The sequence below is a fragment of the Drosophila miranda genome, chromosome XR (assembly GCF_003369915.1).
Source record: "Drosophila miranda strain MSH22 chromosome XR, D.miranda_PacBio2.1, whole genome shotgun sequence".
Classification (NCBI taxonomy): Eukaryota; Metazoa; Arthropoda; class Insecta; order Diptera; family Drosophilidae; genus Drosophila; species Drosophila miranda.
Window position 1 is genome coordinate 14,506,470 of NC_046674.1, and position 26,804 is coordinate 14,533,273.

Genomic DNA, 26,804 nt, shown 5'->3' on the forward strand with positions numbered 1-26,804 from the left:
TCCATGGGCCAAAGTGAGATGGCAGGCTTTCAATAATAGCAATCGCTCGGCCGCACCGCTGATTTAGTCGAGTCGCAAACAGTTCCGTGAGCGGTTACGGTTACTTACGAAAAATGCTGGAGGGTGGCACTATCAACATGTTGGACCTGTCCGGGGAGCAGGTGAGCGAGTGGCTACGCAGCTTTGACATGGTTCTCAGCGACGGCGACGGTGAGTGTAATTATTCCAGAGAAAGAGCGAGAGAGAGAGAGGGAGACAGCACTTGTGCTTTATTTATTCATATGACATATGATTTCAATGTCAATGGCTGTTATCGCTATCGATAGTTGGCTCTGTTACCGTTGAAATTTCAAATAGCCGAAGAAATAAAGCGTATTCAATTACAGGCACCATATGGCAGGATGATACGGCTATCGAGGGTGCTGCAGCCGTATTGAATGCCCTGCAAAATCAGTTCGGAAAACGTGTCTACCTCATTACCAACAATGGCCTGAAAACACGAAGAGAACTGTTCGAACGGGCGCAGCGCCTGGGCTTCCAAGTGCCAAATGACCAGCATATCATATCGCCCACGGCCACCATTGTGGACCATCTGAAACAGCTTCCAGACTTCGACAGCACCAAGCACAAGGTCTTTGTGGTGGGCAATGCAGCCATTGGCAGGGAACTACAGGCAAACGGCATAGACAGCTACGGGGCCGGGGAAGAGGAGCCGTTGCCCATGGGCGAAAAATGGCAGGACTTCGCATTGCGAGAGTTTACCAAGCCTGAGGCGGCCGACAATGTGGGTGCCGTGGTGGTGGGCTGGGATGAACACTTCAGTTACTGCAAAATGGCCAGGGCTTCTCACATCCTCTGCCGCAACGGGAGCTCTGCCTTCCTGGTTACCAACAGAGATGCCGTGCACAAGTATCCCGCCTTATGCATTCCCGGCACTGCTGCCTTTGTGGCTGGCATCGAGGCGTGTGCGGGCCGTGAGGCCTTAGAAATGGGAAAGCCAAGTCCTGTGGTCCTTGAACCCTTGATTCAGTCCGGCGCCCTTCGGCCGGAACGCACTCTGATGATAGGCGACTGGTAAGTAGGATTACCGCATCTATTCAGCGTCTAATGTGTTGCTGTTTTCTCATTTCGCCTTTTTGTAGCCCGAAAATTGATATCGCCTTTGCCAGAAACTGTGGCATGCAATCACTGCTGGTCGGGACTGGCAGCTATCAACTGGATATCCTGCAGCAGAACGGCAGTCTGCCTCAGCCAGATTTGTATCTACCAAGACTGGGTGACCTGCTGCAATTTCTATAGGCAAAATGTATCGCATTAGTATGTAGATTGGGACGAGGCCATACAATATATGTTATCAGGCTATCAACGCCACGTCAACGAAGCTTATTTCACGATCATACACATTTATGTGAGCACATGTTTTGTGTATATGGCAGAGATAAGTATCTGTTCGTATCACCTTTGCACCCTTGGGCTATATACCCTCGGGTTCAATAGTATGATAAATTCGATCTATTATTCACTACTTCAGTCAATTCAATCAATCAATGCCACTCCTATCGACCAGATTGAGTGTTCCATTTGGATAGAGAATATGTTTCTTAATATATATTTATCGAATTTATGCAAAGTAACATTTTTTTGTAATATTTATAAATTGTTGTAACCTTTTACCAAATCTTAACTGCGGCTGTAGCGTGACTCCAGGGCAGCAATATCCTGTATCCTTTTCCAGACGGTCCGAAAATGGTAAACGGAGACCATTTCATGTGGATCCTTGTGCTCTGCCAACACTCGCTGCCAAACCGTTTCGAAGACATCTTTGGGGAGGATATTCTTGAAGAGGCGCTCCATCTGATCCTTGGGCCGTGGACGAGTGAAGTCGCTTGGCCCGAGGCCGTACAAAGTCTCCGGCTCGGGGGCAATAAGATCCTTGGCCCGTGTGTTCTCTTCATCCTGCTCTTGGGGCGTCAGAAATTTCCTCTTTTCCACTAACCCCTCAACGGGCTTCTTATTGCGGTCGGCGCAGAACAGGCGGTAGGTGGTATCCAAGCAGTACATCTTAGCCGGGAAGGGCAAGCGGCTGTCCATTGTTGGCAGTGGCGCCTGTTGGCCGATCAGGCCGCAGAACTTCTCGTAATTCACACGCTCTGTGGCACAGCCCTCGTCGATGATCAAATGGATGTGGTTCAGAGCGGTACGCATCTTCTGGGTGTCCACCACAATGTGAAGACGGTCCAGTGTCTCAATGATCTTCGAGAGGGGCAGATGGCCCGTGCGCACCTTGTCTTTCTTCTCCAGCACTGAGCACAGGTCGTAAATGTGGAAGTCGGGCCGCTTATGCAGGCTCCGACGCCAATCGATCAGGTACCTCAAGGCATCCTTCAGTCTGTCGTTGTTCACGCAGGGCGAGATGTTTTCGAATAGCATTTTGGCATTGCACTCGAATGGATGTGTAATGCCATGAATCGTGTCTGGCACCTCATACGGATGTCTATGGATAGATATGGAGAAAGATACAGTGCTGTATTCGAGTAAAGATCGGTACTTACTTGTACTTTTTTCCTAAAGGACCGCAGTGGCGTTCAATAAAGTCATTGTGGGTCTTGTTGATAATGAGATCGGGACCCTCGAACAGGCTCAAGAGACTTTTGACCAGCGTTCCATTCCTGTCGGTGCCAAAGTGCATCCCAAAAGTATTTCGCCGATCGAAGGGATGTGTATATCTAGTTCAGAAAGGAGTGCGATAAAGTGACGTGAGGGGGGGTATAGTGAGGCCCTTGGGGCGGTTATTAAACCCACTTGCGATTGACAATCTCCGAGGGGAAATAATGATTGTGGCTAATGATATGTTTATCGTGAAACTCAGCGTACTCCTGGTTGACCTGCTCTGCGGACTTCGGTGGCAATATAATCGGGTACAAGGGCTCCGAAGTTTTCGTTGCCAAGCCAAAGGTGCGGTTATCATTGGTCACACTCTCTGGCTTCGAGTGTGTCGGCCTTATCCTTCCCAAGCGGTGCTTCTTCGAATACATGGCCTCATACAGCTTCTCACGGAATGCCACGAAACGGGACTTTTCTTCTCCGTTCAACATCTTCTTCACACTATCGCTGGGAACAATCGGATGACGTTTACTCTGTGGCTTGGCCGTGCTCCGCCTGCACTCCTGCCGCATAAGCTGCTCGGCCAAGTCGGACGGGTGTGTGAAGGGCATGCAATCCGGAACGCTCACCAGGTCGCCGAACGAGGTCGTCAGCCCCGCAGCCCGTATATCGGCATTCCTATCTACAAAACGCCCTATGTTCGACATATTGTCTGTTGTATTTGCATCAAATGTTGCTACTGGGACGGCGCTAGTGTTCGGGGTTTGCTTAGAACTGACTGTTGAGTCGGAGATTATCGATTGCGAAACTGAATGATCTGTAAAACAGCGGCATACTACGTACCAAATTGAAATTATTAAAAGCCAAAAGACCTAGCTGTTCCTTTCTTTATCAAAACAAATCTGGCTAAAAATTAATAATACGACTTGGATTCCAGTTGTCCTCCAGTTGTCATATGGGCAAAATACATCATGGGACCCAACAGCCAAATACGACGAGCAAGAGCCCGAGGCGGCAAACCACGTGGCTGTCGATGAGTGCTTTTACTGCAAGATGGCCAGGGCCCATCCCAACGCCCCTTGGCAATGGGGGCTCCGTGCTCTTTGTTGTATCCTTTTGTGGCTGTCATTTGCCATTGCTACAGCCCTGCGGAACGCACTTGGATGAAAGGATAGGCGTTTGTGCAGCAGGATTAACACATCCATTCAGCGGCAGTCCAATGGGTTTCTTCTTTCATAATGTCCCGCCTGGAAAATGGAGCTAGAGTGATATGAATCGACCCGAAATCAAGTTCATTCTTCGTCTTTTTATTACATATGTTTGTATGGCATCTGTTCACATATTTTACACATAATTGTACATAATCGTATTTGATCTGTTGGCAAGTAACACTTCCTTACATTAAGATATTTTCTATGTATATATGTATATATATATATATTTGCTTCATATTTCGTTAAAATAGTACTGTACTCCTCCGTGTTACCTGCCAGGCCCTATAGCAATAGAGAGACGGCAATTTCCTAGCGATTTTCCCGACCTTGATATCCCTCCATGGGAAAGCTCTTATGGCAGAGAAAACTAAACCCTGTAACTAAACTAACTAAAACTGCTCTGTGCTGGTTCTTGTAAAGTGCTTAACTAAAACATGAATTGCTTAAATTAAAGAAAGAAGCAACTTATTGGCTAACTGTACAGATTTGGCATGGCACACAGATACAGATGCAGATATATCCCAGGATATATGTGCATATCTGTGGTAGTATGCAATGCCCACATAGAGAGTCCTCTGATATGTAAGTTTTAGTTTCATTTGGTTTTACTTTAGCAATTTAGAGCGTAAAGAAATCGTTGTAAAGCGTTGTCTTCTGTCTGTAGCAAATCAGAATAAGAGCGAAAACTGAATCTGAACCGATATACAAAATAACCTCCTGCCGATCTCCATTCCCATTCCCATTACCATTACCATTCGTGTTCGTGTTCGTGTCCGTAATGGGCACCCATTAGGCATCTCCGTCTCCATTTCCATCTCCATCTCCAGCTCTTAGTTCATGAGTCTGCTTCCTGAATCGCTTTGTAGATTTCTTCGAGGACTCTGTCTAAATTGCTAAAAGGTAACATCAGGTGCTCGGTTGCGTGTTGGCCAGGATGCGGGCGCTCCTGGACAGGTAGCCGTACCAGTAGAACACATTGATCAGGAAGAACAGCAGCGGGAAGACGATGCGCGAGGCGCGATCGATCTTCGAGACGGAGTTGTACTGCGGCGTGCGCTTACCTTTGCGGCGTGCCTCCATCTCTTCGCGCCGGTAGTAGGACATCCGTCGGCGGCCCACATGGGGCGGACTGCTTTGGGCGGCTGTTGCCGCCGCCGCCGCCGCCGCCGCCGCTGCTGCCGCTGCCGCTGCTGCTGCGGCCGCGGCTGCCGCTGCCGCTGCGGATGTGGAGGGTCCCGCCTCGTGAGCCCTCAGCTGGGTCTGTTCGTCGTCCTCCTCCTCGTCGGAGGAGGAGTAGTGCGAGTGCGTGTGCGTGTGTGGGGTCATCCTTCGCCGCCAGTCGAAGCAGCTGGGGAGCTTTAGTGTCCACGGTACGTGGCGGCGGTTGCGTGTGGCGCCACGCTTGGAGGACAGCATGCCGAGGCGACTGCTGCCCGCGGAGGGGGGGTGCATGTCGATGGTGCACATGGAGAGGGGTATCACCTCGTAGATCTTGGACTCGGTGCTGTCCCGGAAATCGGAGGGGGCTTCCGTCTCCGATTCGGCCGAGTCGGAGTCCATCTCCTCGATGATGAAGTAGCACTCGCCGGAGCCATATTTGGTGAAGTAGTGGACCACGGCGAACTGCAGGATCGTGGCGAAGATGAAGGCGAACGAGAGGAACACGAAGAAGTCAAGGGCCGTCGGATACGGCACCTTGGGCAGGTCGGTGCGCGCCTCCAGTCCGAGGAAGGTCATCGTCAGCACCGTGGTGATGCCCAGCGACACCCTGTCCGCGGTGGCCTCCCGGTTCAGCCAGAAGGAGACCCAGCTGAGGACCACCAGCAGGCAGCAGGGCCCGTACACCTGGATGAGGAAGTTTCCCATGTGCCGCTGCAGGTGAAAGTTCACCATCAGCATGGAGTACTCCGCTGCAAGCAGAGCAGAGAATATACACAGGTTAGAGCGGGGAGTCCCTCCCCCGTCTTGCCGCTATCCCACATGGACCTACATGGATGGTGCGTCTCCAGGGTGATGCTCCCCACATTGGTGGGCGGTGCCCCGGCCGCGTCGCGTCCCGTCCCAAAGGCCCCCTTGTCCAGCTTCAGTCCGGTGCCGCGCACGTGCTGATTCTTAGCCCCTGGTCCCGCGAATGTGGTCAGCGTCTTGCCGGTCGGCTTGGGCCGTCCTGCGTGGGACAGGTCCTTGTTGTTGTAGGGCCGTTGCGGCGGCGTCGGTGCCGCCGCCTTATACACAATGTCCGTCAAATTGCCAGCCGGACAGTCGACCAAATCGAACTGGGACAACTTCATGTCCTCCGCTATGGCGACGGCCGGGCGCTCCTTGTTCCACCGATAGATGACATCGGACGTGGTGTAGCCAACTGTTTTTTTTTGTTTATTTTTGTTAACGGGAAGTGTTTCGTTTCGTTTCGATTTGTGATTCCGCCCAAAATGTCAATTAAGCGGAGTGGGTGGTGGTGCTGGTGGTGTCAGGCAGAGTTCAGTGGCAATGCAAGGGACCAGTGATTTTTGGTAATTCTTACGTGAGTTAAATAAAATTTCTAAAAATGTGATTTTCGATTTTTTAAAGCTTTAAGGGGAGCAACTTTACTTTGTATTTTCTACACTCAGAGAAAAAGGGAAGTGAAAAACCACTCGGTATAAATTTGATTTTTTTTTTTGATTTAAGCATAAATTTATTAAAAAAATTGTTTCATTTAATCAAAATGTAAAACATTTTAAAATAAACATAATATGTTTAATTTGTAGAAAATATATTTTGTTTGAATAGAAAAATGTTTTATTAAATAGAAAAATGTTTAATTTAAATACGAAATATATTTTAATTAAATACATATGTTCATACTTATATTGGTATAAATGAAGAAATGTACTTTTAAAATTTCCACTGGGATAGTGGGATAAACGTACGTATTGTATGGAAATATATTCATCTAGGTGGAAATGTTACAATTTCAGCGGTTTTTTCTCTGGGTGTATTACTTAGCTGTCACTCTCCTCACAGCTTGCACTGCCATGGAGCCTCAGTGGAGCTACTGTGTAACGAGTACTCTTAACCGAACCCAGTACTTCGAATCGGAGCATCTCTGGTATCCAATCATTCACAGGACCCCGCTCCTTCCCTCGCTACTGCTATCTCCTCTAACCTCCACCACTCCTCCTCTCCCACTCGCCTTCTCCACCAAATCTATCACTCTCACACGTATGTGGCGCTATTTTATTTTGCTGCTTCTCCAAAATGCACAAATTGCCAAACATTGCGCCATCTGTGGGGGCCATACCATTTGAATGGTTTACCTGGACCCCCAGCCCCCCGACACCAATCCACATATGTATACTCTTGGGTCCCACGTCCCGCTCCCCAAATCGAATGGGAAATTGTCAACATTAAGTGGCAGGCAATGTGGCAGGGGCAAGGATGAAGGGGAGAAGAGGGGAGTAATTGAATTCTTGACTGCATCCAACATTATTCACAAGAAATCGGAAGTAATAATACATTTCTAGGCGGGAAGATGGAGCAGGAGGAGCAGCCCCGAGAGGATTGTTCATTTGCGATAAGCCCCAAAGGCAGTTAGTAGAAGGTAAGGAAAGGGAGAACGGAAGGCGCTGGATGGGTGGAACAACCCAAATTGTTGCCAAAAATATTTAAATAGTAGATTTGTAGATTCAAAGATGCCTTTTTTCTGTAGATTTTCCATTTAGCATATGAATGCCAGAGGAAATGTGATGAAAATTCATCAAAATGACTGTATTTTTGTTGTTGTTGCGAGAATGGAATAATGAAAATGTCAGGCGCACGGACGGAGAGCAAGAACAGAATAGAACAGAATAGAAGAGAACAGAACAGGTCAAAAGGTTAGGGAGGGGACAACGTAACAGGGAATATGTATGGTAATTTCGGCCTGATTGCAGGTTGCTTGAAAGATTTATTGCTAGAATTATTATTCCTTTAATTAAAAATAAAAACTGTGTGGCTTTAAGCAAGCAAAATGAAATTCTGCCAAAAATCCAGAATATTTATATACTCAAAGGGAGGTCTATCTCCAAGTATATCTTATCCGTGGCTCCATTGTTAAACTAATTCCTTGGCAACTACTTCAATACCCGCCTCGCCGCCCCTTCTCTTTGTTCATTTCAAAGCCATTTCACTTCACATTTCTTGTCGCCAATTCAATCCAATCCAATCCAATCCATTGCAATGTCATGGCATTCAGCATACTGGTACTCGTAGTACCCCCACCCACCCACACACACACACACACACAGACGAGTAAGTACTATCCCCGCATATGATGTGATCCATATGTGCCGTGTGGTCCTTGCCGCATGTCCTCGAGTCCCAACAAGTGGCCAACAATAGAGCCAGCGGGGACTTTTGCCTAAGAAGCAGCCAAGCAGCCAAGCAGCGAGAACAAATCACATCAAAGCGCCAACAAGCAGCAATTATGCATAATTATGCTATACAAAAAAAGTCTCACACAGCACCACTGAACCCTTTGCGGCACCACCATCTCCTCTGAGGGCTGTGGCTGGTTTTGGGGGATACTCACATGAGCCAAATTTCAGAGGACACTTCTGTATGTCCATGGGAAAGTCGGCCAGATTCATGGGGCAGCCGGCTTTAATTGTCAGACGGCTGGAGTACAGGACGCGTCCGTTCTGGTAGATCCGCACAAACTTGTTCGGCGTGGTAATCGTGTGCAAATAGCTCTGCTTGCCATTGTAAAAGTACGTATCCGGCTTCCATATCCGCTTCAGCATCGAGACGCTCAACGCCAGCGTGTCCTGGGCGCCTTCGAATGCGAGACGTTTATCCACCCAGGATTGGCGAAAATAACAATCCATTGAGTAGGTCTGCAATGGAGACGGTGACGGAAGCAGAGACAAACCAACGGGAAAATCAGTTATATAAGAAAGAAAAGAAAGGAAAGGAAAAGCTGAGCTGTAGGATGGTAAATGGTCGATGCAAATTGATTTGTTAGGAGCAGAGCAGAAGGGAATGCAATGTTGAGTCGCTTCACTCTCTCTGATTCTTTCTTCTTGACTTTCGATCAATGAAGGTCAAAAAGGTATAGATTATAGACCATAGACTTAAGAGATTTACAATTCTTTTGTTGGATTCACTTACCATATCGACTTCTGATATTGGTCCCATACTTCGAACCATTATGTCCACTTCTACAGTGGCTGGTGGTCCTATAAACGTAAAAGGTATCGATTTATCAATTTAAATATACATTTTTATCCCATCCCAAGTCCCCCGGCTGTTTCCGCTGCTAAAAAGGGGATCATGAGCAGCATAGCACTAAAGTAAGTATACGATGCCTCTCTTTTTGGATAAAAACTATGAATATTCATGGGTGGGGCCCTAAATGAAAATGTTAAATGTGCCTCTCTCTCTCTCTCTCTCTCCCTCTCTCTCTCTCTGTGTGAACAATGACACTTAAGCCGCTCGGCAGACAGTCCCATGCCCATACCCTGGAACCCCTCCCCCTTTATCCCCCTTTATCTAGCTTTTCTGCACTAATATGCAATTTTTTAGGTCCCGGATCGCACTGCATACATACATATATGATTTTTTTATATTTTGCCTAGGCGAACAGTTTTTAATGACTTTGCCCAGCTGCTGCGCTGGCTGGGCAAACACACACGCGTCACAGGAAGCGGATGTGCATTGCCGCGTATCCTTTGAATCGCTGCAGAGCGGTGGAACGGCTATACCAGCCCCCAGCCCCCAGCCCACGGCCCATTCTTAATGAAGTGTTAAAAACAATGTAATTTGGTCTTAAGCCGTTGCGCGAACACAATTTTCGCCGCGTAAACCAAAATCGCGTTAAGCCCCGCACCGCCCCGTCCCACACCGCCTGCCATTTACCATTTACCCATTTGCCATCTGGATGGATGGTAAGTAAGTATTTTAAATATCCAAGATAGATATTTAAATTTTTATTGCGTCGACCATTTGCCAGATTGAAAAGGAGGGAGATGGGGGGGGGGGGGGGTGGCGGGACCCGAGCCTCGAAGGCCCATCAATTTGGACAAGTCCTGAGGGCTGGGGGCTCACGGCTGGAGATGGAAAAGGAGAGACGCAAACGTAATACGAAATGTTTGCCTGTAAATATTTGTCGGTTTTGACACTAACTATTTACCCAAGGGCCGGGAGGCAATCATCGGCAGCATCTAGCAGGGGCATCCACATCACCTTGGAGCCGTCTGTGAGTGATGTGTCGCCTGGCAGCGATTTCCGCTTCATTAAATGCTTCCGTTGAGCGGAAAATCTGCGAATCTATGCTGATTACAGGGAGGCAGGGGCCAAGGTGGGAAGAAGTTACCAAAAAGGGTGTAAGCATGACATCTCTTACGGGGAGTATCTCTGAAAGACCATGGATCGATGGGCAGGACAGGAGCAACTGCCACTGCTCTGCGTCAATTAAATGCTGAAGTGTGAAAGGGACAAAATATCGGCTCATAGACCTCACGTGATCAAAGGCAAATAAAACGCATATATGAGCAGTAGAGATGCGAGTGCTCAGCTGTATTAACTTCTATTCCATGCCCTCCTGAGCCGCTTCCATGCTCTCTCATTGCATTACTCGTCTTCTTCTCCTCTCTCGCAGCACTCTCTCGCTCTACACTGCACATACCAACAAACTTCCAAATGCACAAGCACTCACTCCATTGGAGTAGGAGAGGGAGAGAACAAGTCAATTCCATTGAGCGAGCAATTAGGAAGCGGATCAGAAAGAGAGCATGGAAGGCGACAGAGCGAGCCACTAATCCACCTACGCATACGCATCTGCATCGCTCTCACGCTGTCCCCATGATAAAAATATGCAAGGTGGTCGGCTACCGCAGCGCGCTCTTCGCACTTCTCTCTTTCATCGAACATGACATCAAACCGCTCTTAGTAGTGCTGAGAGTAAAATAAGAAAGGGAGTTGGCGGACCACCTTTCAAAATTTCATCATCACTCGGTCCAGGCGTGCGTTTTCAAGTCCGCTTTGCGTTTCGGGCATTGAGAATTAGGAAATGGAAAATATTCAAAAACTGTGCAAGACAAATTGGGTAATCAAAAGGACAGATCGACCGAGGAAAAATGCGTTAATAAGTGCAAGTGAAGTGTTACAAGTGTATTATTTATTTGATGTAAGTGTATATACGTATAAACATATTTTTGTACGCATAAATAGGGAAACCCAGTCCAGGTCCCGTTTCTTTCGCCTTCATGTGTGGGGGGAACGCCAGGGGAATCTTCTCTGCTGCGGGGCTACGCCACTGCCAAGGGAATGGTCAGGTCAATACGAGTACACTGCGCGTACACCCAGTGTGTACTGCAGAAGCATCACGTGCTATTTGGGCATGGATTTTAATCGAAAACCGAGATCTATAGCTAATCCCTTCGCCGCCAACGCTCTTGATGGAATATTGCTTCCCTTTCCGGTCCCCTTCTGTTGATATTACGAGTACTAGTACTACTCACCACCAAAATCCGGACGTATGCTATTGTCATATCCACGCAGCAAATTGTCCAGTAGCTCGGAGATATTTGCATGGTTATTGCTTTGGGTTAGCCAGGCCGACATCAGCGAGGAGGAGGAGGAGGCGGTGTGGGCCATGGAGCCCAGCTCATCGAGACGGTGGGCGTCACCGCGTCCCTTGATGCTGCCGGCCATGACCCAGACGGAGCCGGAGCCGGGACTGATGGACAAGTGCCAGGCATTTGTGTAAATGCTGAGCATTAAAACGCAGCAGCTAATCAAAAGTTTAAATATGCGCAAGTTTAAGCGGTGTCCTTGGCAGGAGGGGGGCACTCCGATCCTGGGAGCCCGGCTCCTGCCCCTGTTCATTCCCACCCCGTCCTTGATGAGGTCAGTGGATGCATCGCCATCGCCATCGCCGGATGCTGCCGTTGTGCACATATTGTTTGGTTTTTGTTTGCTGTTTGTTTAATGGTTTTGCTTGTTGCTGGAACTATTGTTTAGTCTTCTGTTGCTTCGGCTGCTTGTGGCCTAATCTGGACATCCGTTTGTCCAGCATTTGTCGCTCTAACTGGTTCCTGCTCCCTGCTCCCTGCTCCCTGCCACTGTCCAGCACTTGCTGCTGCTGCTGCTGCTGATGACAGGACTTCTTGGCTTTTCCTGTGCTCTGCTTGGCCTCGTATTTGTTCTCATTTATGCACCCGGAAGTTGCACTCAAGCCGAGCGTTTTCTTCTTAATTTCTGAGAGTCCTTTTGGGCTGGCATTAGTTCCGTTTGTCTTGTTCCGTCCCGAGCAATCGCCGCCACTGCTCGGGTTTTTTTTTTGAATTGTTTGAACTTCTTTGGCTTGGCAGCTGGCAGTTTGTTGATTGGCCAATTAGCCAGCGGCATTCTTCAGCTAACATCAGCTATCATAAGCTGTCATCAGAGATTGTATATCGTTTGGCTGGCTTAAACGAACAGGTACAGGTACAGGTACAGTTTCTGCAGTCAACACTTTACCACACGGCGTATGCGCAATTTGGTATTATTGTAAAATATTGCACCGTCTGGGTCCAGGTCCAGGCAGCGATTAATGGACCTCAGTCCGCAGGAAAAAGAAGCCTTGTACTTATTAATCTTCGCCGAAGGCTCCCCACAATTGATGGCAGGTTATTAAGAGCCAAGATGACAGAGAGTCCAGAGGAATCTGCACGGCAGCCAGGCAGCCAGTCCCACCAGTCATCAGTCAGCCAGTCTGTTAGCCGGATGATACGTTAATGAAAAGTCAACGGCGGAAGCCAAAGTCAAAGGCCCTGGTCGGGACATAGTGCTGACGGCTGAGGCGACTGGCATCGAGGCCGGGCCGGGCCGGGCCGGGCCGGGACAGACAACGTCTCATATAATTATGCAAAAAGGAGAAGAATAGAAGAAAGACCGACCCCATTACTTAATTATGTCTCACCCACTAACCTAATTTTATGCATGGCCAATGCCGACACCCATCTCCAGCCACATTTGCATCTGCAGCCACATCCGCATCAGGTTGCGATACCTATTTTCAATACTTGGAGTGGCCTCCTGTGGCCTCTTGAACGTTGCCTTCGAGTCGGCCGTCTCCTATCGGAGACGCTGCATCTGCAGCAGCCACAGCCTCGACGTCAATGCTACTTGCCACTTGATTGGACGCTTGTGTATGCTAATTATGGTTTTGGCTTGTGTTCGACCAGGCCCAAAGGGAATTTCCATTATTTTTAGTCGATTTGTCACACTGGGATACTGCATTGAGAGACCGAGAAGGGGGATTCCAATTTAGAAAAGCTTTGAGATGGCTGACAGGAAGCTGGAAATGGATCTATCAAAAGAATCTTCCAGCTAAGGATTCGTGGAATTCTCGTAGGATGTTATTCAAAGAACTTTTAGAACCCCCAACTTCTCCCCAATGTTTGGGTCTTTTTCCCATAACTTGATCTTTAATGAGGATACACTCTTGTTTGCCCGGCAATATTATCTCAGCCATGCCACATAAATTAGCCCAGAGAGCGGATAGCAGATACATTTTGGCTGCTGTCCAGTCTGAAATAAGAGCCACATACTAGCGTTTGATAGCGTTTTCTCTTGAATATCCTTCTGCTTTGTGTGCTTCTGACGGCTTCTGAGTTTCGTCAAACGAACAAATTGCTGCCACAAGCACAAACATCCTCTATGGCCCGCCCGCCCCCTCGATCTTTGGGGCATCATCTTTGCTTCTAATTTCTGGCTTTGCTCTCCTCCGCCCTCCGCCCTTCGTCTTTTGTTAACTGGTTCGAGAACGGGTTAAAGTTAAATGTGGATGGAGTCCCCTCTCGGGAGTCCCCCGCATAGCCCGCATACCCCGCGCCCCGTGGGCAGACCACGACAACAGAGAGAACAACTTGAGCACGTTCAACGCATTTTCTCATCAACGTCGTCGAAATTGCACTCAATTTTTGAAGGCTGCTGACGGGCCTTCCCCTTCCTATTCCTCGTCCTCCATCCTGCTAACGTTCTTGCCTCCCAATCCTACTCCGCGTCAGTGTCCGCGTCCGGATCTAAGTAATATTTCGTTTTCCTTTTCTTTTTTCGGTGGAAATGCATTGTTAGGAGGCGTCGGCGTGAGGCGTCCACATGGCATGGAGAGGGTATGCGGAGGGTGTCATGAGACTGTCAGCCAATTTGCGATGATTGATTGTAATTTGATGGAAGACTCATAGTACTCGTACTGGGGCCCAAGGTGAAATAGGAAAAGTCATTAGGATCTGATGGAGGGTAGGGGCTCCCCGCAAAAAGGAAGTATTAAACTTGATCTTTGCCTGGAGTTTCTGTAGAAACATCTTGTTTAGTACAGATAAGTAAAGGGTATTCCGAGTGCCGCATAAACAGATCCTTCTTCTGTGCTTCTGTGCTTCTGTTCTTCTGCTCTTCTGTTGATGTGGCAGGCATCTGCCGCCTATACGGCGGATATCTGCTCTGCTCGTGCATTACGGAGTAATGCTCCCTCTATATTTTGTGGCAGCATCCAGCAGCAGGTGGTTTATATGGCAAGTCGTCGGCGACTGCTGGCATTATAACTTGCTCTTTGCCCGCCCCCCCAGTGCCACTTCTATAGCCCCTACAGTTTTATATAAGAACTTGGAATTCACGTTCTTTGTGCGCATTGCGTTTGGAAATTGGATTGACAGTGTCTGGGGCAGGGGCAGGGGCAGGGACAGGGGCAAGAGCTAAGCCACAAGTTTTCCAGTTAACTTAAGTAGAATTAAAAATCACAATTTAATTAAATGCAAGTGAAAAATGTCATTCGCTTTTGCGGCTTGCCCCACTGCGAACTTTATGGCCTAAGGCCAATGCAATTGTTCTAATTATTTCACAGTTGAGCGACAGGCACGTGCCCTCGTACCCAGAATCCAGCAAACCACTCTCCCTCCTTCCGGTCTTCCCATGCCCCATGCCCCGTGCCCCATGCCCCCCTAACTGGCTCACGTTCTGCGGAAATGTTTACCGAAAGGAGAGCTGGCGAGGATTAGGCAAGCGTGAAATGCAACTGAATCGCTTCCGACGGATCTGTCCCGGCCTGGGCTGGGCTGTGGCATTATAATGCACAAATGTTTGCACTTGTCTCTGCTAAGTGGGTTCACTTGTTCCAGCGCCTCATTTCGAGGACACTCAAGGAATGGAGCTAATTCAAAATCCATTCCATTGATATCCGCATACACGATTTCTGAATCAGAGAAGCAGCAGAATCTGCTTGCAGTTCTAAACTGAAGAATTGCCGGATTAAAATCATTTAAAATCCAAGGATACTCGGAAAATCACAAAGTTTCGATTGGAAGCGCACACTTTTGATGGAAACAGTGGGAAAAACTCAAATGTAGACAAATTGGGGCCTTGAATGATTGAGTCCCAAAGAATCCTTGGGACTGGACCAATTGAAAACAAAGCCGTTCCTGCACTCCAATGCGGAGCCCAGGCTCATGTATAATTTCCAGAAAGTCCATTTGGACACAGCCTAGACACCAGCACGGGCAGCAGCATAGAAAGCAGTTGTAAACAAAAACGTTTCAACTTACTTGCAAATTTAATGAACGCAAATGCAAGCCAACAGAACAAAAAAAGATCGGAAAATGAAAAAGCCAGAAACGCAGTTGGTGGCCCACAGCCTCCCTCGTGCTATAATCACACACACAAAATGCATTCGGACGACGCTTAAGTAAACTTCTGGGGGGCCCTGTCCTGCCCGGCCCTGCCCGGCCCTGCCCGGCCCGGCCCGGCCCTCTCAGACACGCCGCAAACTTGACTTGTGGGTCAACTGGCAGGTCCCCAAACCCCAGGCCCAAACCCAAACCCAAACCCAAACCAATCCAATAAGAGCAATAGAAGGCCCAGCCCTAGCCCCAGTTCCAGCCCCAGCTCACAGCTTTGCTCGCAGGCCCTTCGACACACAACAAAAAAATCTACAAAATTCAATTAATTTAAATGCATCTACTATACATACATACATATAGTGTATATGTATATCCGGAAGGAGGAGGACCGCCGGATCACTTTACAATGTAAATCTCAAGAGTGCGATGCCCCAGCAGCTGCCGCTGCTTTTTGTGCTTTGCATTTTTTCTATTTGAGAGATGTTTTTTGTACCGTTAAGCGGCGCGGCGTCAACGAAAAAAAATCTGAATCTGCCGAAAAAAAAAAGTACAAGGTCTGAGGTCCCTTCAAAGGCAAGAAGATGGCCAGAGAACAAGAAGTACTACAAACAGCGCCTTATGTTGCGGTCGGAATTTAAAACTATGAACTAATGAAGCGGACTGGAGAATGGAGAATGGAGCGGTATTTTAATGATAGATGCCCCAACAAAAATATAGACTTCTTTGGAATAGAATAGGTAGTGGGAAATTGCACTTTAATTTGCTCAAATTTGTCCCTTTAGAGTCGTAGATAATAATAATCTTTGTCGTACCCTAGCCCTGGAAATTTACCTGTTTCCCCCTCTTGTGTTGGCAGATATTTGTGAATTTAATTAATAACCAACAGCTCATGCGATAAGAAACTAAAAAAATTGAAATCTCCATGATTTATGGAAAATCGCTTGACGCTTTCGCCGCGCAGCTTCTGTTTTGTTGCCCCCCAGCTCTAAGCTCATCTGGTGTCCCCAATCAACTCCCTTAGTAAATAGTTTTTGTTAATAATTCGTTCTGTTGGTTGACCAGAAAATCCTCTGGCGACCAGAAACCCCTCTCAATCTCTCTCTGTCTCTCTCTCTCTGGGCATGTGAGCATTGGGGGGGAAAGCGGAGCTCATGGTAAATTTATAAGTCTCTAATGCCCGTTTAAATCAGCGATAATTGCATTTTATTTGCACTCTATTTCTGCAGTGCAGCATCCGTTCCCCAACGACAAATGCCATATTTGCGGCTTGTGTGAATTTCTCATTGGACCGCAGTTCAATTGATTTTTAATATATCCATTTGGGGTTTGTTTCTCGAAATTTATTTATAAAAGGTTCGACAGAGACTGATTTATTTTGTTGGGAATACATTTTATTTCGAATTATTTGCACAGGCCCTGTTAATTAAGTTGATTTAGACAGTTTAATTGCTGCCAGTCCAGTCGATGGATGGGGGCGGTAGAGCCGTAGCTGTGGCTGTGGCCGTGGCTGGTGACGCGGAGGTGGTGGCTGGAGGATGGGGCTGGGGGGAGGATGGAGGCAATTATAGTTTGACAGTTCAATTAGATGCCGTGCAGCATTTGAATGGTTTGGAGGAACAAACGGATTTATGTTTGTGATAATCAAACTTTTATGCGATTTTTAACAGCTGGGCGGACGGTACAGCTCTCTCTCTCCCTCTCTGTCTCTGTCGCTCGGATTGAGTGAAAATTACGTATACGCCTGGATGGCTCCATTAGAAGAGGTGGGAATTCAAATGAGTTATGAGCTTATTACGCAATACACCTTTCATTTTAAATTCCCTATAAAAAAAATTGAAATGCCCATTACGCATACGCCGCGGTGTCTCTGCATAGATTATTGCTTCAAAATTTAATATAAAAATTCGAAAATATTTTTGGGCTCCACGATAGAACATTTTTCATTCTGCAAATCGCACAATTTCGAAAAGGAAACTTTTGCTCACTTTTCATAGCTCGAAATATTTGTATCGAGTGGAAAATTAAGTAAAGTTCTTAATTTCTCCAAAGCACAAACCACTAAACACTGAAAAAAATTTAATGAAAAAATTCGAGTTCAATTCGATTTAAAACCAATGCAAAATATTAAAAGCATTCAAATGGCTTTAAATAAAAATCATTTAATTCTTTTTTAGTGGAAAATCACGTTCACATGATTTGGATTTACTCCATTTATTTGTTTTATTTATTTCATTCCGTATATTTTAGTTTTAGAAACTATAAAAAACAGATTTCAGCAGGCATAAATTGTAGTTAATTTCACTTTCACACGTTTTTGATTTGAGTCCACTTATTACTTGGAAGAGCTTTTCCCAAAAATACGATTACTCCATGCGATTGTGGGTTCTTTCTGGCATTGGGGGGCTGGAGTGCCCCGAGCCTTTTTTACCGTCAACAAAAATAAACCAATCAAACAAAACATAACGGAATCGAAAGGAAAGGAATCCTTAGGACCGTGCCGGAGAGAGGAGAGTCAGATGTACGTCGAGACGCGCCAAGCGCGCAACGCAAACTGAATCTGAGCCAAGCCGACACGAAACGATATTGGGAGCAGAGCGATGCCTGGCCTGAAGATTGAATGGTGCTGCTGCGTTGTGGCAGGATATCCCAAAGCATGGGGCACAAACAGCGACACCGACAGCGACAGCAACACCGACACCGACGCCGACAGACACACACTCATGGACATGAGCATGGACATGCAAAAGGCGCAAAATCACTAGAGCCAGCGGCGCTGCCCTCACCACACACCCTCCCGACGCGGCTCAGGAATCCATTAGCACCAGGAGGGGTGCCCTGTCCCATCCGTCCACTTTTCTGGCTTTTCATTCATAAATCCAACTTGCACTTTTGTTTACGTTGCCCCCAGGCCTGCGCAGGCGCCCTGCGAGTGCCAGTCCGAGTGCCAGTGCGAGTGCGAGTCCTGCTCCCCACCCCATTTTATGGGGACACCTGTTGGACTTTTGCTTCTGAATTTTTTGGCAATTGGTAGACCCGAAAATTGACCGTCCTGTCAATCAAAACTGAAACAAAACTTGAAGGCCTAAATGACTTAATTGGACCCCCTTTTGGGCAGCAAAGTTTTCGGGGGCTATAAAAGGGCCAGGTCAGCAGTCCGAAGAATCGTTCTGAATAAGATGACACATTTGGCTCTGTATCGTCTGCTGGTGTTCAATTTGCTGGAAATCAATTTGAGGGATGTCTTAGTGTTCCACTGCTGGTCGGAGCCGGGTAAGCCCCCGGGAGGTGGCCCTATAATTTATGTTTATATTTCCATTTCTTAATTTCCAAGAGGCCTATCCTCTGGCTGGGATGATGAGTGAGAGCCACATCTATTCGCAATATATTCAACTGCAACAGGATGCTGGCCTGGCCAACATACACAAGGACTACTTGGACAGCGATATCACCAAAATGGGTGTGATCCTTGACTTGGGCTGCCCGCAGGCTGCTCTTCTTACAAACCAGGTAAGTGGCTGGCCTTTGATTCTCACAGAAAAGGACTGAATCCCTGACTGAATTGCATGCAGTCCAGTCGCGCCCGACTCTATAACCGTCGCTTCCATTGGCTGCTATTCGATGAAATGGGTAACCTCACGAATCTGGCCGAACTCTTTGTCCGTGCCAACATCAGCCTGGATGCCGATGTGACCTACATCGAGCCGCGGGAGGGGGAAGCAACGGACGAGGAGGAAGAACTCTTTGTGTTGCATGATGTCTACAGCAAGGGCAGCCACTTGGGGGGCAGGCTCAACGTGACTATTGACCAGAGTATCCAGTGCAGTCGTACCGACTGCAGGATCAAGGACTACCTCAGCGATCTGCATGAGCGGACCAGGCTGCAGCAGCGCATGGACTTGACCAACATCACCTTTCGAATGGCTGCCTTGGTAGGAGCGTACCACGAGTATTTCAATATATTTATTTATATATATATCCCTGCAGGTGTCCGTGATGCCACTCACTTCGAAGGAGGAGATTCTTATGCGGTTCCTGAGCGGCGAAGAGGATGCCCACTTGGACTCGATTTCCCGCCTGGGCTATCGCCTCATCCTTCACATGCAGGACTTGCTACATTTCAAGTAAGCTCTGATCTGAGCTCTTGCCCTTCTTCAGGAGTTACCAGCTTGAAGTTTTCAGCTTGAGCTTCACTTGGGTGGGTGACTGGAGCATCCAGGATGCATTTGGCGGAGCCATGGGCCTGCTGGGCAATGAGTCGGTGGAGCTGTGCTCCTCTCCCTTCATTCCGACGTGGAACCGCATTCACTATGTCCATCCCATGGTGGAGCTGGCCGAGTTTCGAGCGGTTTGTATATTCCGTACGCCGCACAATGCTGGGATCAAGGCGACCGTGTTCCTAGAGCCCTTCATGCCCAGCGTCTGGCTGGCCTTTGGGGCACTGCTAGTCCTCTCCGGGTGCCTGCTGTGGCTAATATTTCGCCTGGAGCAGCACGGGATGCAGCGGTGCCTGGACTTTGTGCCCTCCCTGCTCACCAGCTGCCAGATCAGCTTCGGGGCTGCCTGCATACAGGGCTCCTACTTGCTGCCGAAGTCCACGGGCGGCAGACTGGCATTCATCGCCATCATGCTCACCTCCTTCCTCATGTATAACTACTACACATCGATTGTGGTGTCCACACTCCTCGGATCGCCAGTGCGCTCCAACATAAGGACCGTGCAACAGCTGGCGGACAGCTCCCTGGACGTGGGCATCGATAATGTGCCATTCACCAAGGCCTACCTGACGGTAAGTTATCTATTTTGTGGAGTCCCTGTATTAAAAAGACCTTCGACAGTCCTCGCCCCGTCCGGACATACGCAGTCTCTACAGACAGAAGGTGGAGAGCAAGCGGGATCAAAGCACCGTCTGGTATGGGCCTGAGGAGGGGGTCCTCAAGGTGCGCGATCAGCCCGGGTTCGTGTACATCTCGGAGGGATCCTTCATTTACCACCATGTGGAGAAGCACTACCTTCCCCGGGAGATCTCCGACCTCAACGAGATCATGCTGCGGCACGAGGGCACCGTCTACCACATGATCCACCTGAACAGCTCCTATCGAGAGCTAATCACCCAGCTGGAGGTGCGCCTCGTGGAGTGCGGCCTCACCTCGAAGCAGCGGCGCTTCTTCAGCAAAACGAGGCTGCAGACCTACTCCAACAGCTTCGTGATCCAGGTGGGAATGGAGTACGCTGCCCCACTGTTTCTATCCCTATTGGCAGGCTACTCCATCGCTCTGCTGGTTCTACTTCTGGAGCTGGCTTGGAAGCGAACCGAGAGGCAGGCGCCCATGACTATGAGGAGCAGTCTCTTGCTCCAGGAGCAGTGAAGAAGCAACGAATAAGCGAATAATCATTATATTTAGTCGGGTAAGTAGAGGAGGATATCCATACCATACCTTAAATTTAATCTGCCGTATCCGGCTATTATTCCATGCTAATCCATAATCCATAAGTGACCGATTTACCATTGCCTGTCAGTGTCAGTGGCTCAATTTTGTATTTTACGAGTATACTCAGACCCATTCCCAGACCCATTTCTATTACCATTAAGTTGTCAATTGTCAAGTTCACGTAGGACCGATGACTGATTCTGATTTGGGGGGCATATGACATTCTATACATTCGATTGTACACCTCCCCTCCTAAAGAAAAACGGCCAGAGAAGCGAATGCTTACACTTTGATTTTTATATTCATGTTTAATTAATGCTTAATTAACTCTTTACATTTATGTTATAAACAAAGTAGATTCTATTTAATTTTTCTGTTTTTCCTTTAAAACTAGAATATTTTATTTAATTATGGGTGTATTTCGTTTTGCTATTTAATTTTTTTCCGAGTGTAAAAAAAGCCACTAAAATCGCCAGTAAATATCATTCCATAAATCAGTCGAATGTACCCGTAGGAGGGGGTTATTCCACGGTTGATTCCTTCATGAATTATACATATAAACGTATACTTGATGGATTGATGGATTGATTATGTCGCATTATGCTTGGGCCCATATATAAACCCCTGTGGCATCGTAATCTGCATCATTATTTCTGGTCTAGTTCTGGCTCTCTTTTGAAATAATATCAATAAGATATAGAAATGTGGGAATTGCACAGTTTCATATTGTATAATATTTTGCACATGGCCAAGATAAACCATGTCCTGGTACTGCATTGTTGGTCAGGGGAATGTGAGTATTCCTCAGATCAGATCAGATCGGACCACATCAGTCAGTTGCTTCTTTTATTAATATCTCTGCATCTCTGTACCCTGGCATTATACCCTCTAGCCCTGGCACACTTTGCACTCGTAGCCAACACGGGAAATGTCTTCACTCAATTCGAGGACCTCAACACGAAAACTCCACTTGAAGACCAGCTCCTGAGTCACAATATCCTCAGGTTGGGCGTCTTCATGGACAGCAATTGTGGTCAAAGCGAGAATATTTTACAAATGGCAAGTATTACATGAATCTGGAGAATAGTATGATTAATATGATCTGTACATATGTATATCCTATGGACAGGCCAGCGACAGGAAACTCTTTAGCCATCGGTATCACTGGCTCATCTACGATCGGCTGCCGGGTCTCTCCCGAATGGAGACTCTCTTCAGCAGAGCCCAACTCTCTGTCGATGCTGATGTGACCTATGCCATAGGTGATCTCGAGCCCACCAGCAGAGCCCTCTTCACTCTCTACGATCTGCACAACAAGGGCAGGCAGTTGGGTGGAGAGCTGAACATCACCGTGGACCAGGAAATCGTTTGCCATGAGCTGGAGTGCCGCGTCCAGCGCTATCTCAGTGATCTTCATACGAGAGATCGACTGCAGCATCGGAAGTCCCTAACTGGAATGATCATGAGAGCCACTGCAGCGGTGCGTGAAGATCTTTGACAGATTTAACAGATAGACTGATATTGATTCAATCCAAAGGTCAACTCCATGCCACTGAACACCTCGCAAGAGATAATCCTCAGCTTCATGGAAACCAGAGACCGGATCCATCTCGATACGTACGCCCGCCTGGGCTACCAGTCGCGCCAGCCACTCCGAGAGATGTTGGACTGCAAGTAGGGAATTGATTGAATTTACAAAAACACAATCTTCCACAAGGTTTTTTGTTGAAGGTTTGAGTATATGTTTCGTGACCGCTGGACAGGCGATGGCAACGTGTCGGGTGGCATGATCGGTGACTTGATCACCGAGGCGGCAGATCTGTCGATAGCCCCCTTCATCTACTCCTTTGATCGGGCGCTGTTCATAAAGCCCCTCACGAAGTTCAGTGTCTTTCGCGACGTGTGCATGTTCCGTAACCCCCGATCGGTGTCGGCTGGCCTGAGTGCCACCGAGTTCCTGCAGCCCTTCAGCGGCGGTGTCTGGCTGGCATTCAGTCTGCTGCTGATTGTGGCCGGCTGCATGCTCTGGGCGACCTTCCGCATGGAACGTCTGAGGGAATGGAGACCCTCGTTGCTGACCAGCTGCCTGATCTCCTTTGGGGCTGGCTGCATTCAGGGGGCCTGGCTCACACCCCGCTCCTTGAGCGGCCGCATGGCTTTCTATGCACTGATGCTTACCTCCTTCCTGATGTACAACTACTACACGTCGATCGTGGTGTCCAAGCTGCTCGGGCGGCCGGCCAAGTCGAGCATCCGCACACTCCAGCAGCTGGCGGACAGCAGCCTGCAGGTGGCCATAGAGCCGACCCCCTACACGCTCGTATACGTGACCACCTCCGATCAGCCGGACGTCCACAGTCTGTACTTGAAAAAGGTGGCAGGCAGCAAGCAATCGCCGGATCACATCTGGATGTCCACCGAGGAGGGGGTCAAGCGGATGCGGGATAAGGCAGGCTTCGTCTACATTGCCGGGGCGGCCACCGCCTACGAGTTTGTGCGGAAGCACTTCCTGCCCCATCAGATCTGTGAGCTGAACGAGATACCACTACGCGATGCCTCGCACACCCACACCGTGGTACTGAAGTCCTGCCCCTATGCGGAACTCTTTAGATTAAAGTATTACCCTAGTTTCCTAGCCACTAAGGTGTTCCCAAGTCTATCCCGTCTATTTCCAGCGAGCTGCGAATGCTGGAGACGGGGATCCACTTCAAGCACGAGCGCTACTGGATGCGGACCAAGCTCCACTGCTACCAGCACAATCACTCGGTGGCCGTGGGCCTGGAATACGCTACACCCCTGTTCATTCTGCTTCTGGGATCGATTGTACTTTGTGTGGGGCTACTGGGCCTGGAGGTGCTGTGGCACAGGCACAGGCACGGGCACACGGCTCTCCGCCACTGAGGTGAGACCAAGGTCAATACCATTTATATATTTTTTTTTGCAGGCAAATTGGTGCAATTTTAGAACAAACAGCGACTAAAGTGAAGGCTGCTGTTGACAGGCAAATTGATTTCTCTAGAATGGCTACAATGGCTCCCCTATAAAAGAAGCAGCCACTGGCCACCGTGTCAAAGTAAACAATGCAGCTGCAGGTGCAATTGGCCAACTTTCTGCTGGACAATCTGGTTCAGTCGCGCATCGGTTTCGTTCTATTCTTTCATTGCTGGCAGCAACATGAAAGTGGGAAAGAAAATAACCCTCATTCATTGGGAATTCTATAATATTCTATAAATACATAACTTTTCCTTCTTTGTAGTTCGGGACTTTTCTCAGCAGTTCATGAAGCCCCTCCATCAGCACCTCATCTACCATCAGTTTCTGCAAATGCACGCCGTTCGGGACTGGGAGGATCTGGAGTTGCGCTTCCTGGACCATTTGCAGCCCACTCTGGCGATCTATGTAGATATGAAGTGCCACAAGGCAGCAGGATTACTAGAGGAGGTACATGACACATGAAAGAATATCTAAATCATGTGGACATTCATGGCATTCATTATTTCTCATATAAGGCCAGTCGGGAGCAGCTGTACAATCAGCATTACCATTGGCTGCTGCACGGAAATGAATCCGAAGTGGGTTTCTACGATTTCTTCTCCACCTTCAACATTTCCATCGATGCCGATGTTAGCTACGTGAAGGAGGAGCCTCCAAGCTCGGACTACAATGCCTCTGCGGTGGTCTATGCCTCCTACGATGTCTACAGCAATGGGAGGATCATTGGCGGCCAGCTGAATCTGACGGCAAACTATGCCTGCGGCTGTGACCTGAGTGGTTGTCAGAGGATGCGATACCTGAGCCCGTTGCATCTGCGTTCCAAGTACGGGAATCGGGAGCAGCTCACGGATGTGGTGCTCAGAGGTAGGGAGTCCTTAAAGAGGGATGGCATCCAAACACTAACTCTCTCTCCTCCAGTGGCTACGGTGGTGACCCAACGTCCTCTCTACTGGTCGGAGGATCAACTGGTTTTGTTTCTGAGTCAGGAGAACGAAACACACATTGACTCGCTGGCGCGATTCGGCTTTCATCTGACTCTGATCCTTCGGGATCTGTTGCACTGCCAAATGAAGTTCATCTTCGTGGACAGCTGGAGCAAATCAGATGTGGTTGGCGGAGCTGTGGGCGCCGTGGTCGACCAGACGGCCGACATCACAGCCACACCCTCGCTGGCGACGGAGGGGCGGCTCAAGTATCTATCGGCCATCATTGAGACTGGCTTCTTTCGCTCGGTCTGCATCTTCCGCACGCCACACAATGCGGGCCTCCGCGGTGATGTGTTCCTGCAGCCGTTCAGTCCGCTCGTGTGGTATCTATTCGGTGGAGTTCTGTTCCTGATCGGACTCCTGCTCTGGGTGACCTTCTACATGGAGTGCAAGCGGATGCGTCGCCGCTGGCGGCTCGACTACCTACCCTCGCTGCTGACCACCTTCCTGATCAGCTTTGGGGCCGCCTGCATCCAGAGCTCGGCGCTGATACCCCGCTCCAATGGCGGCCGGCTGATCTACTTTGCCCTCTTCCTGATCAGCTTCATCATGTACAACTACTACACATCTGTGGTGGTGTCCTCGCTGCTGAGTTCTCCGGTCAAGTCCAAGATCAAGACAATGCAGCAGCTGGCGGAGAGCCAGCTGACAGTGGGCCTGGAGCCATTGCCTTTTACCAAGAGCTATCTGAATGTGGGTTCCATCTCTCTTACACTCTTCCCCTGTCAATCTATGGCCTCTCTTCTCTTCCTGACAGTACTCCAGGCGTTCCGATATCCATCTGTTCATAAAGCGCAAGATCGAATCGCAGTCGAAGAACCCCGATCTTTGGCTGCCCGCCGAAGAGGGAGTGCTTCGGGTCAGGGACAATCCCGGCTATGTCTATGTCTTTGAGACATCCTCGGGGTATGCCTATGTGGAGCGTTACTTTACGGCCCAGGAGATCTGTGACCTCAACGAGATACTGTTCCGACCCGAGCAACTGTTCTACACGCACCTGCATCGCAACTCCACCTACAAGGAGCTGTTTCGTCTAAGGTGAGTGTCCCTTACAGAGAGCCCTTACATCTATGTGTCCTTCATGGTATTCCCTGGCAGACTGTTGCGTGTCTTGGAAACGGGTGTCTACCGGAAGCAGCGCAGCTACTGGGTCCACATGAAGCTCCATTGCGTGGCCCAGAATTTTGTGATTACCGTGGGCATGGAGTACGTTGCCCCGCTACTCCTGATGCTGATCTTTGGCTACATCCTGGTCGTGTTCATCCTCCTGCTGGAGCTCGCCTGGCAGCGCTATCTCAACCGGACCAAGCGACTCACTCTTTAAAATCCCTTTAAGCTGTTGTTCAGAACTACACAGATATATATATATATTCATCGAGGACACGGCACACGGCACATGGCACCTAGAGCACCAGAGAAAATATAAAAACACTTTGGGGTTAAACTTTTCGCCACGTCCGACGACTGTAAAATTATGCAGGGGGGCGACGCTTTTCCACGCTTCCTGTTTTCCCGCCCGAAAAATGCGGCACGCCTCGTTGAATGAAAGGAAGGAAGGATGCCGAGGACGGGGAGCACAGGACGTAGTGGATCTGTGCTATGCTTTCATGCGATTTTCGTATTTGCATTAAAAACTTTTCGTGTTTGGCGGTTACATTTTATTTTTCATTTTCTCCTTCGCCAATGATTTTATTCATTCTCTCGCCACCTCCTACTCCGACTGCCTTTATTTGCATTTTTATGCACCTCGAATGGAAAAGTTTATCCCCAGTCTCCATAGGCCATGTGTGGGTCTGGCAGATAGCAAATAATGAGGCCTATTAGGCAGCAGTTAACTACCAAGTTTCCAGCACTAAGTCTGTGCGATTTTCCCACGTAATCAATCATATTTCATTTCATTCGACCACACGACCATGATTTATGTCGATTTAATGAAGTTGGCCTGCGGCAGCAGCCAAC

At 48.5% G+C, this 26,804-nt stretch overlaps 6 protein-coding genes across 6 annotated transcripts; 4 read left to right on the forward strand and 2 right to left on the reverse strand.

Annotated features, from left to right (window-relative positions):
- The first annotated feature begins 7 nt into the window (after positions 1-7).
- LOC108151255 (glycerol-3-phosphate phosphatase) lies at positions 8-1,631 on the forward strand. The gene is made up of 3 exons (XM_017279771.2): positions 8-210; positions 387-1,074; positions 1,143-1,631. The coding sequence occupies exons 1-3, from the start codon at positions 114-116 to the stop codon at positions 1,297-1,299; spliced, it is 942 nt and encodes a 313-aa protein (XP_017135260.1). The 5' UTR covers positions 8-113; the 3' UTR covers positions 1,300-1,631.
- LOC108151253 (EF-hand domain-containing family member B-like) lies at positions 1,603-3,409 on the reverse strand. Its single transcript, XM_017279769.2, has 3 exons — positions 2,803-3,409; positions 2,553-2,726; positions 1,603-2,494 (listed from the first exon to the last, which is right to left on the reverse strand). Exons 1-3 carry the CDS (start codon positions 3,309-3,311, stop codon positions 1,681-1,683), a joined length of 1,497 nt encoding a protein of 498 aa, XP_017135258.1. The 5' UTR covers positions 3,312-3,409; the 3' UTR covers positions 1,603-1,680.
- Positions 3,410-3,537: 128 nt separating this feature from the next.
- Positions 3,538-14,536, reverse strand: LOC108165339 (gamma-aminobutyric acid receptor alpha-like). Its single transcript, XM_017301373.2, has 5 exons — positions 11,300-14,536; positions 8,949-9,016; positions 8,371-8,674; positions 5,809-6,180; positions 3,538-5,728 (listed from the first exon to the last, which is right to left on the reverse strand). The coding sequence occupies exons 1-5, from the start codon at positions 11,736-11,738 to the stop codon at positions 4,725-4,727; spliced, it is 2,187 nt and encodes a 728-aa protein (XP_017156862.1). The 5' UTR covers positions 11,739-14,536; the 3' UTR covers positions 3,538-4,724.
- A 4,076-nt stretch (positions 14,537-18,612) lies between these two features.
- LOC108165338 (ionotropic receptor 75a) lies at positions 18,613-20,802 on the forward strand. The gene is made up of 6 exons (XM_017301372.1): positions 18,613-18,706; positions 18,768-18,943; positions 19,006-19,365; positions 19,421-19,557; positions 19,616-20,222; positions 20,272-20,802. The coding sequence occupies exons 1-6, from the start codon at positions 18,613-18,615 to the stop codon at positions 20,800-20,802; spliced, it is 1,905 nt and encodes a 634-aa protein (XP_017156861.1).
- A 765-nt stretch (positions 20,803-21,567) lies between these two features.
- LOC108150753 (ionotropic receptor 75a) lies at positions 21,568-24,205 on the forward strand. Its single transcript, XM_017279046.1, has 7 exons — positions 21,568-21,658; positions 21,758-21,924; positions 21,995-22,345; positions 22,403-22,539; positions 22,597-23,481; positions 23,541-23,767; positions 24,122-24,205. Exons 1-6 carry the CDS (start codon positions 21,568-21,570, stop codon positions 23,764-23,766), a joined length of 1,857 nt encoding a protein of 618 aa, XP_017134535.1. The 3' UTR covers position 23,767; positions 24,122-24,205.
- LOC108150752 (ionotropic receptor 75a) lies at positions 23,946-26,226 on the forward strand. The gene is made up of 6 exons (XM_017279045.2): positions 23,946-24,045; positions 24,122-24,306; positions 24,375-24,723; positions 24,778-25,538; positions 25,603-25,883; positions 25,944-26,226. The coding sequence occupies exons 1-6, from the start codon at positions 23,946-23,948 to the stop codon at positions 26,167-26,169; spliced, it is 1,902 nt and encodes a 633-aa protein (XP_017134534.1). The 3' UTR covers positions 26,170-26,226.
- Positions 26,227-26,804: the final 578 nt, after the last annotated feature.

Bases quoted from the DNA above. Each gene is read 5' to 3' on its own strand.
- LOC108151255 (XM_017279771.2), top strand. From the start codon at position 114: ATGCTGGAGGGTGGCACTATCAACATGTTGGACCTGTCCGGGGAGCAG. The intron at 211-386 runs GTGAGTGTAATT...ATTCAATTACAG, and splicing joins GGTTCTCAGCGACGGCGACG to GCACCATATGGCAGGATGAT. The intron at 1,075-1,142 runs GTAAGTAGGATT...GCCTTTTTGTAG, and splicing joins ACTCTGATGATAGGCGACTG to CCCGAAAATTGATATCGCCT.
- LOC108151253 (XM_017279769.2), bottom strand. From the start codon at position 3,311: ATGTCGAACATAGGGCGTTTTGTAGATAGGAATGCCGATATACGGGCT. The intron at 2,727-2,802 runs GTGGGTTTAATA...TTTCTGAACTAG, and splicing joins TCGGAGATTGTCAATCGCAA to ATATACACATCCCTTCGATC. The intron at 2,495-2,552 runs GTAAGTACCGAT...ATCTATCCATAG, and splicing joins CCTTTAGGAAAAAAGTACAA to ACATCCGTATGAGGTGCCAG.
- LOC108165339 (XM_017301373.2), bottom strand. From the start codon at position 11,738: ATGTGCACAACGGCAGCATCCGGCGATGGCGATGGCGATGCATCCACT. The intron at 8,675-8,948 runs GTAAGTGAATCC...TCTCCATTGCAG, and splicing joins CAATATCAGAAGTCGATATG to ACCTACTCAATGGATTGTTA. The intron at 6,181-8,370 runs GTGAGTATCCCC...AAAAAAAAACAG, and splicing joins TCCTCTGAAATTTGGCTCAT to TTGGCTACACCACGTCCGAT.
- LOC108165338 (XM_017301372.1), top strand. From the start codon at position 18,613: ATGACACATTTGGCTCTGTATCGTCTGCTGGTGTTCAATTTGCTGGAA. The intron at 18,707-18,767 runs GTAAGCCCCCGG...TTAATTTCCAAG, and splicing joins CCACTGCTGGTCGGAGCCGG to AGGCCTATCCTCTGGCTGGG. The intron at 19,558-19,615 runs GTAAGCTCTGAT...TGAAGTTTTCAG, and splicing joins CAGGACTTGCTACATTTCAA to CTTGAGCTTCACTTGGGTGG.
- LOC108150753 (XM_017279046.1), top strand. From the start codon at position 21,568: ATGTGGGAATTGCACAGTTTCATATTGTATAATATTTTGCACATGGCC. The intron at 21,925-21,994 runs GCAAGTATTACA...TCCTATGGACAG, and splicing joins GCGAGAATATTTTACAAATG to GCCAGCGACAGGAAACTCTT. The intron at 23,482-23,540 runs GTATTACCCTAG...GTCTATTTCCAG, and splicing joins GCGGAACTCTTTAGATTAAA to CGAGCTGCGAATGCTGGAGA.
- LOC108150752 (XM_017279045.2), top strand. From the start codon at position 23,946: ATGCAGCTGCAGGTGCAATTGGCCAACTTTCTGCTGGACAATCTGGTT. The intron at 24,046-24,121 runs GTGGGAAAGAAA...CCTTCTTTGTAG, and splicing joins TTGCTGGCAGCAACATGAAA to TTCGGGACTTTTCTCAGCAG. The intron at 24,307-24,374 runs GTACATGACACA...TTCTCATATAAG, and splicing joins CAGCAGGATTACTAGAGGAG to GCCAGTCGGGAGCAGCTGTA.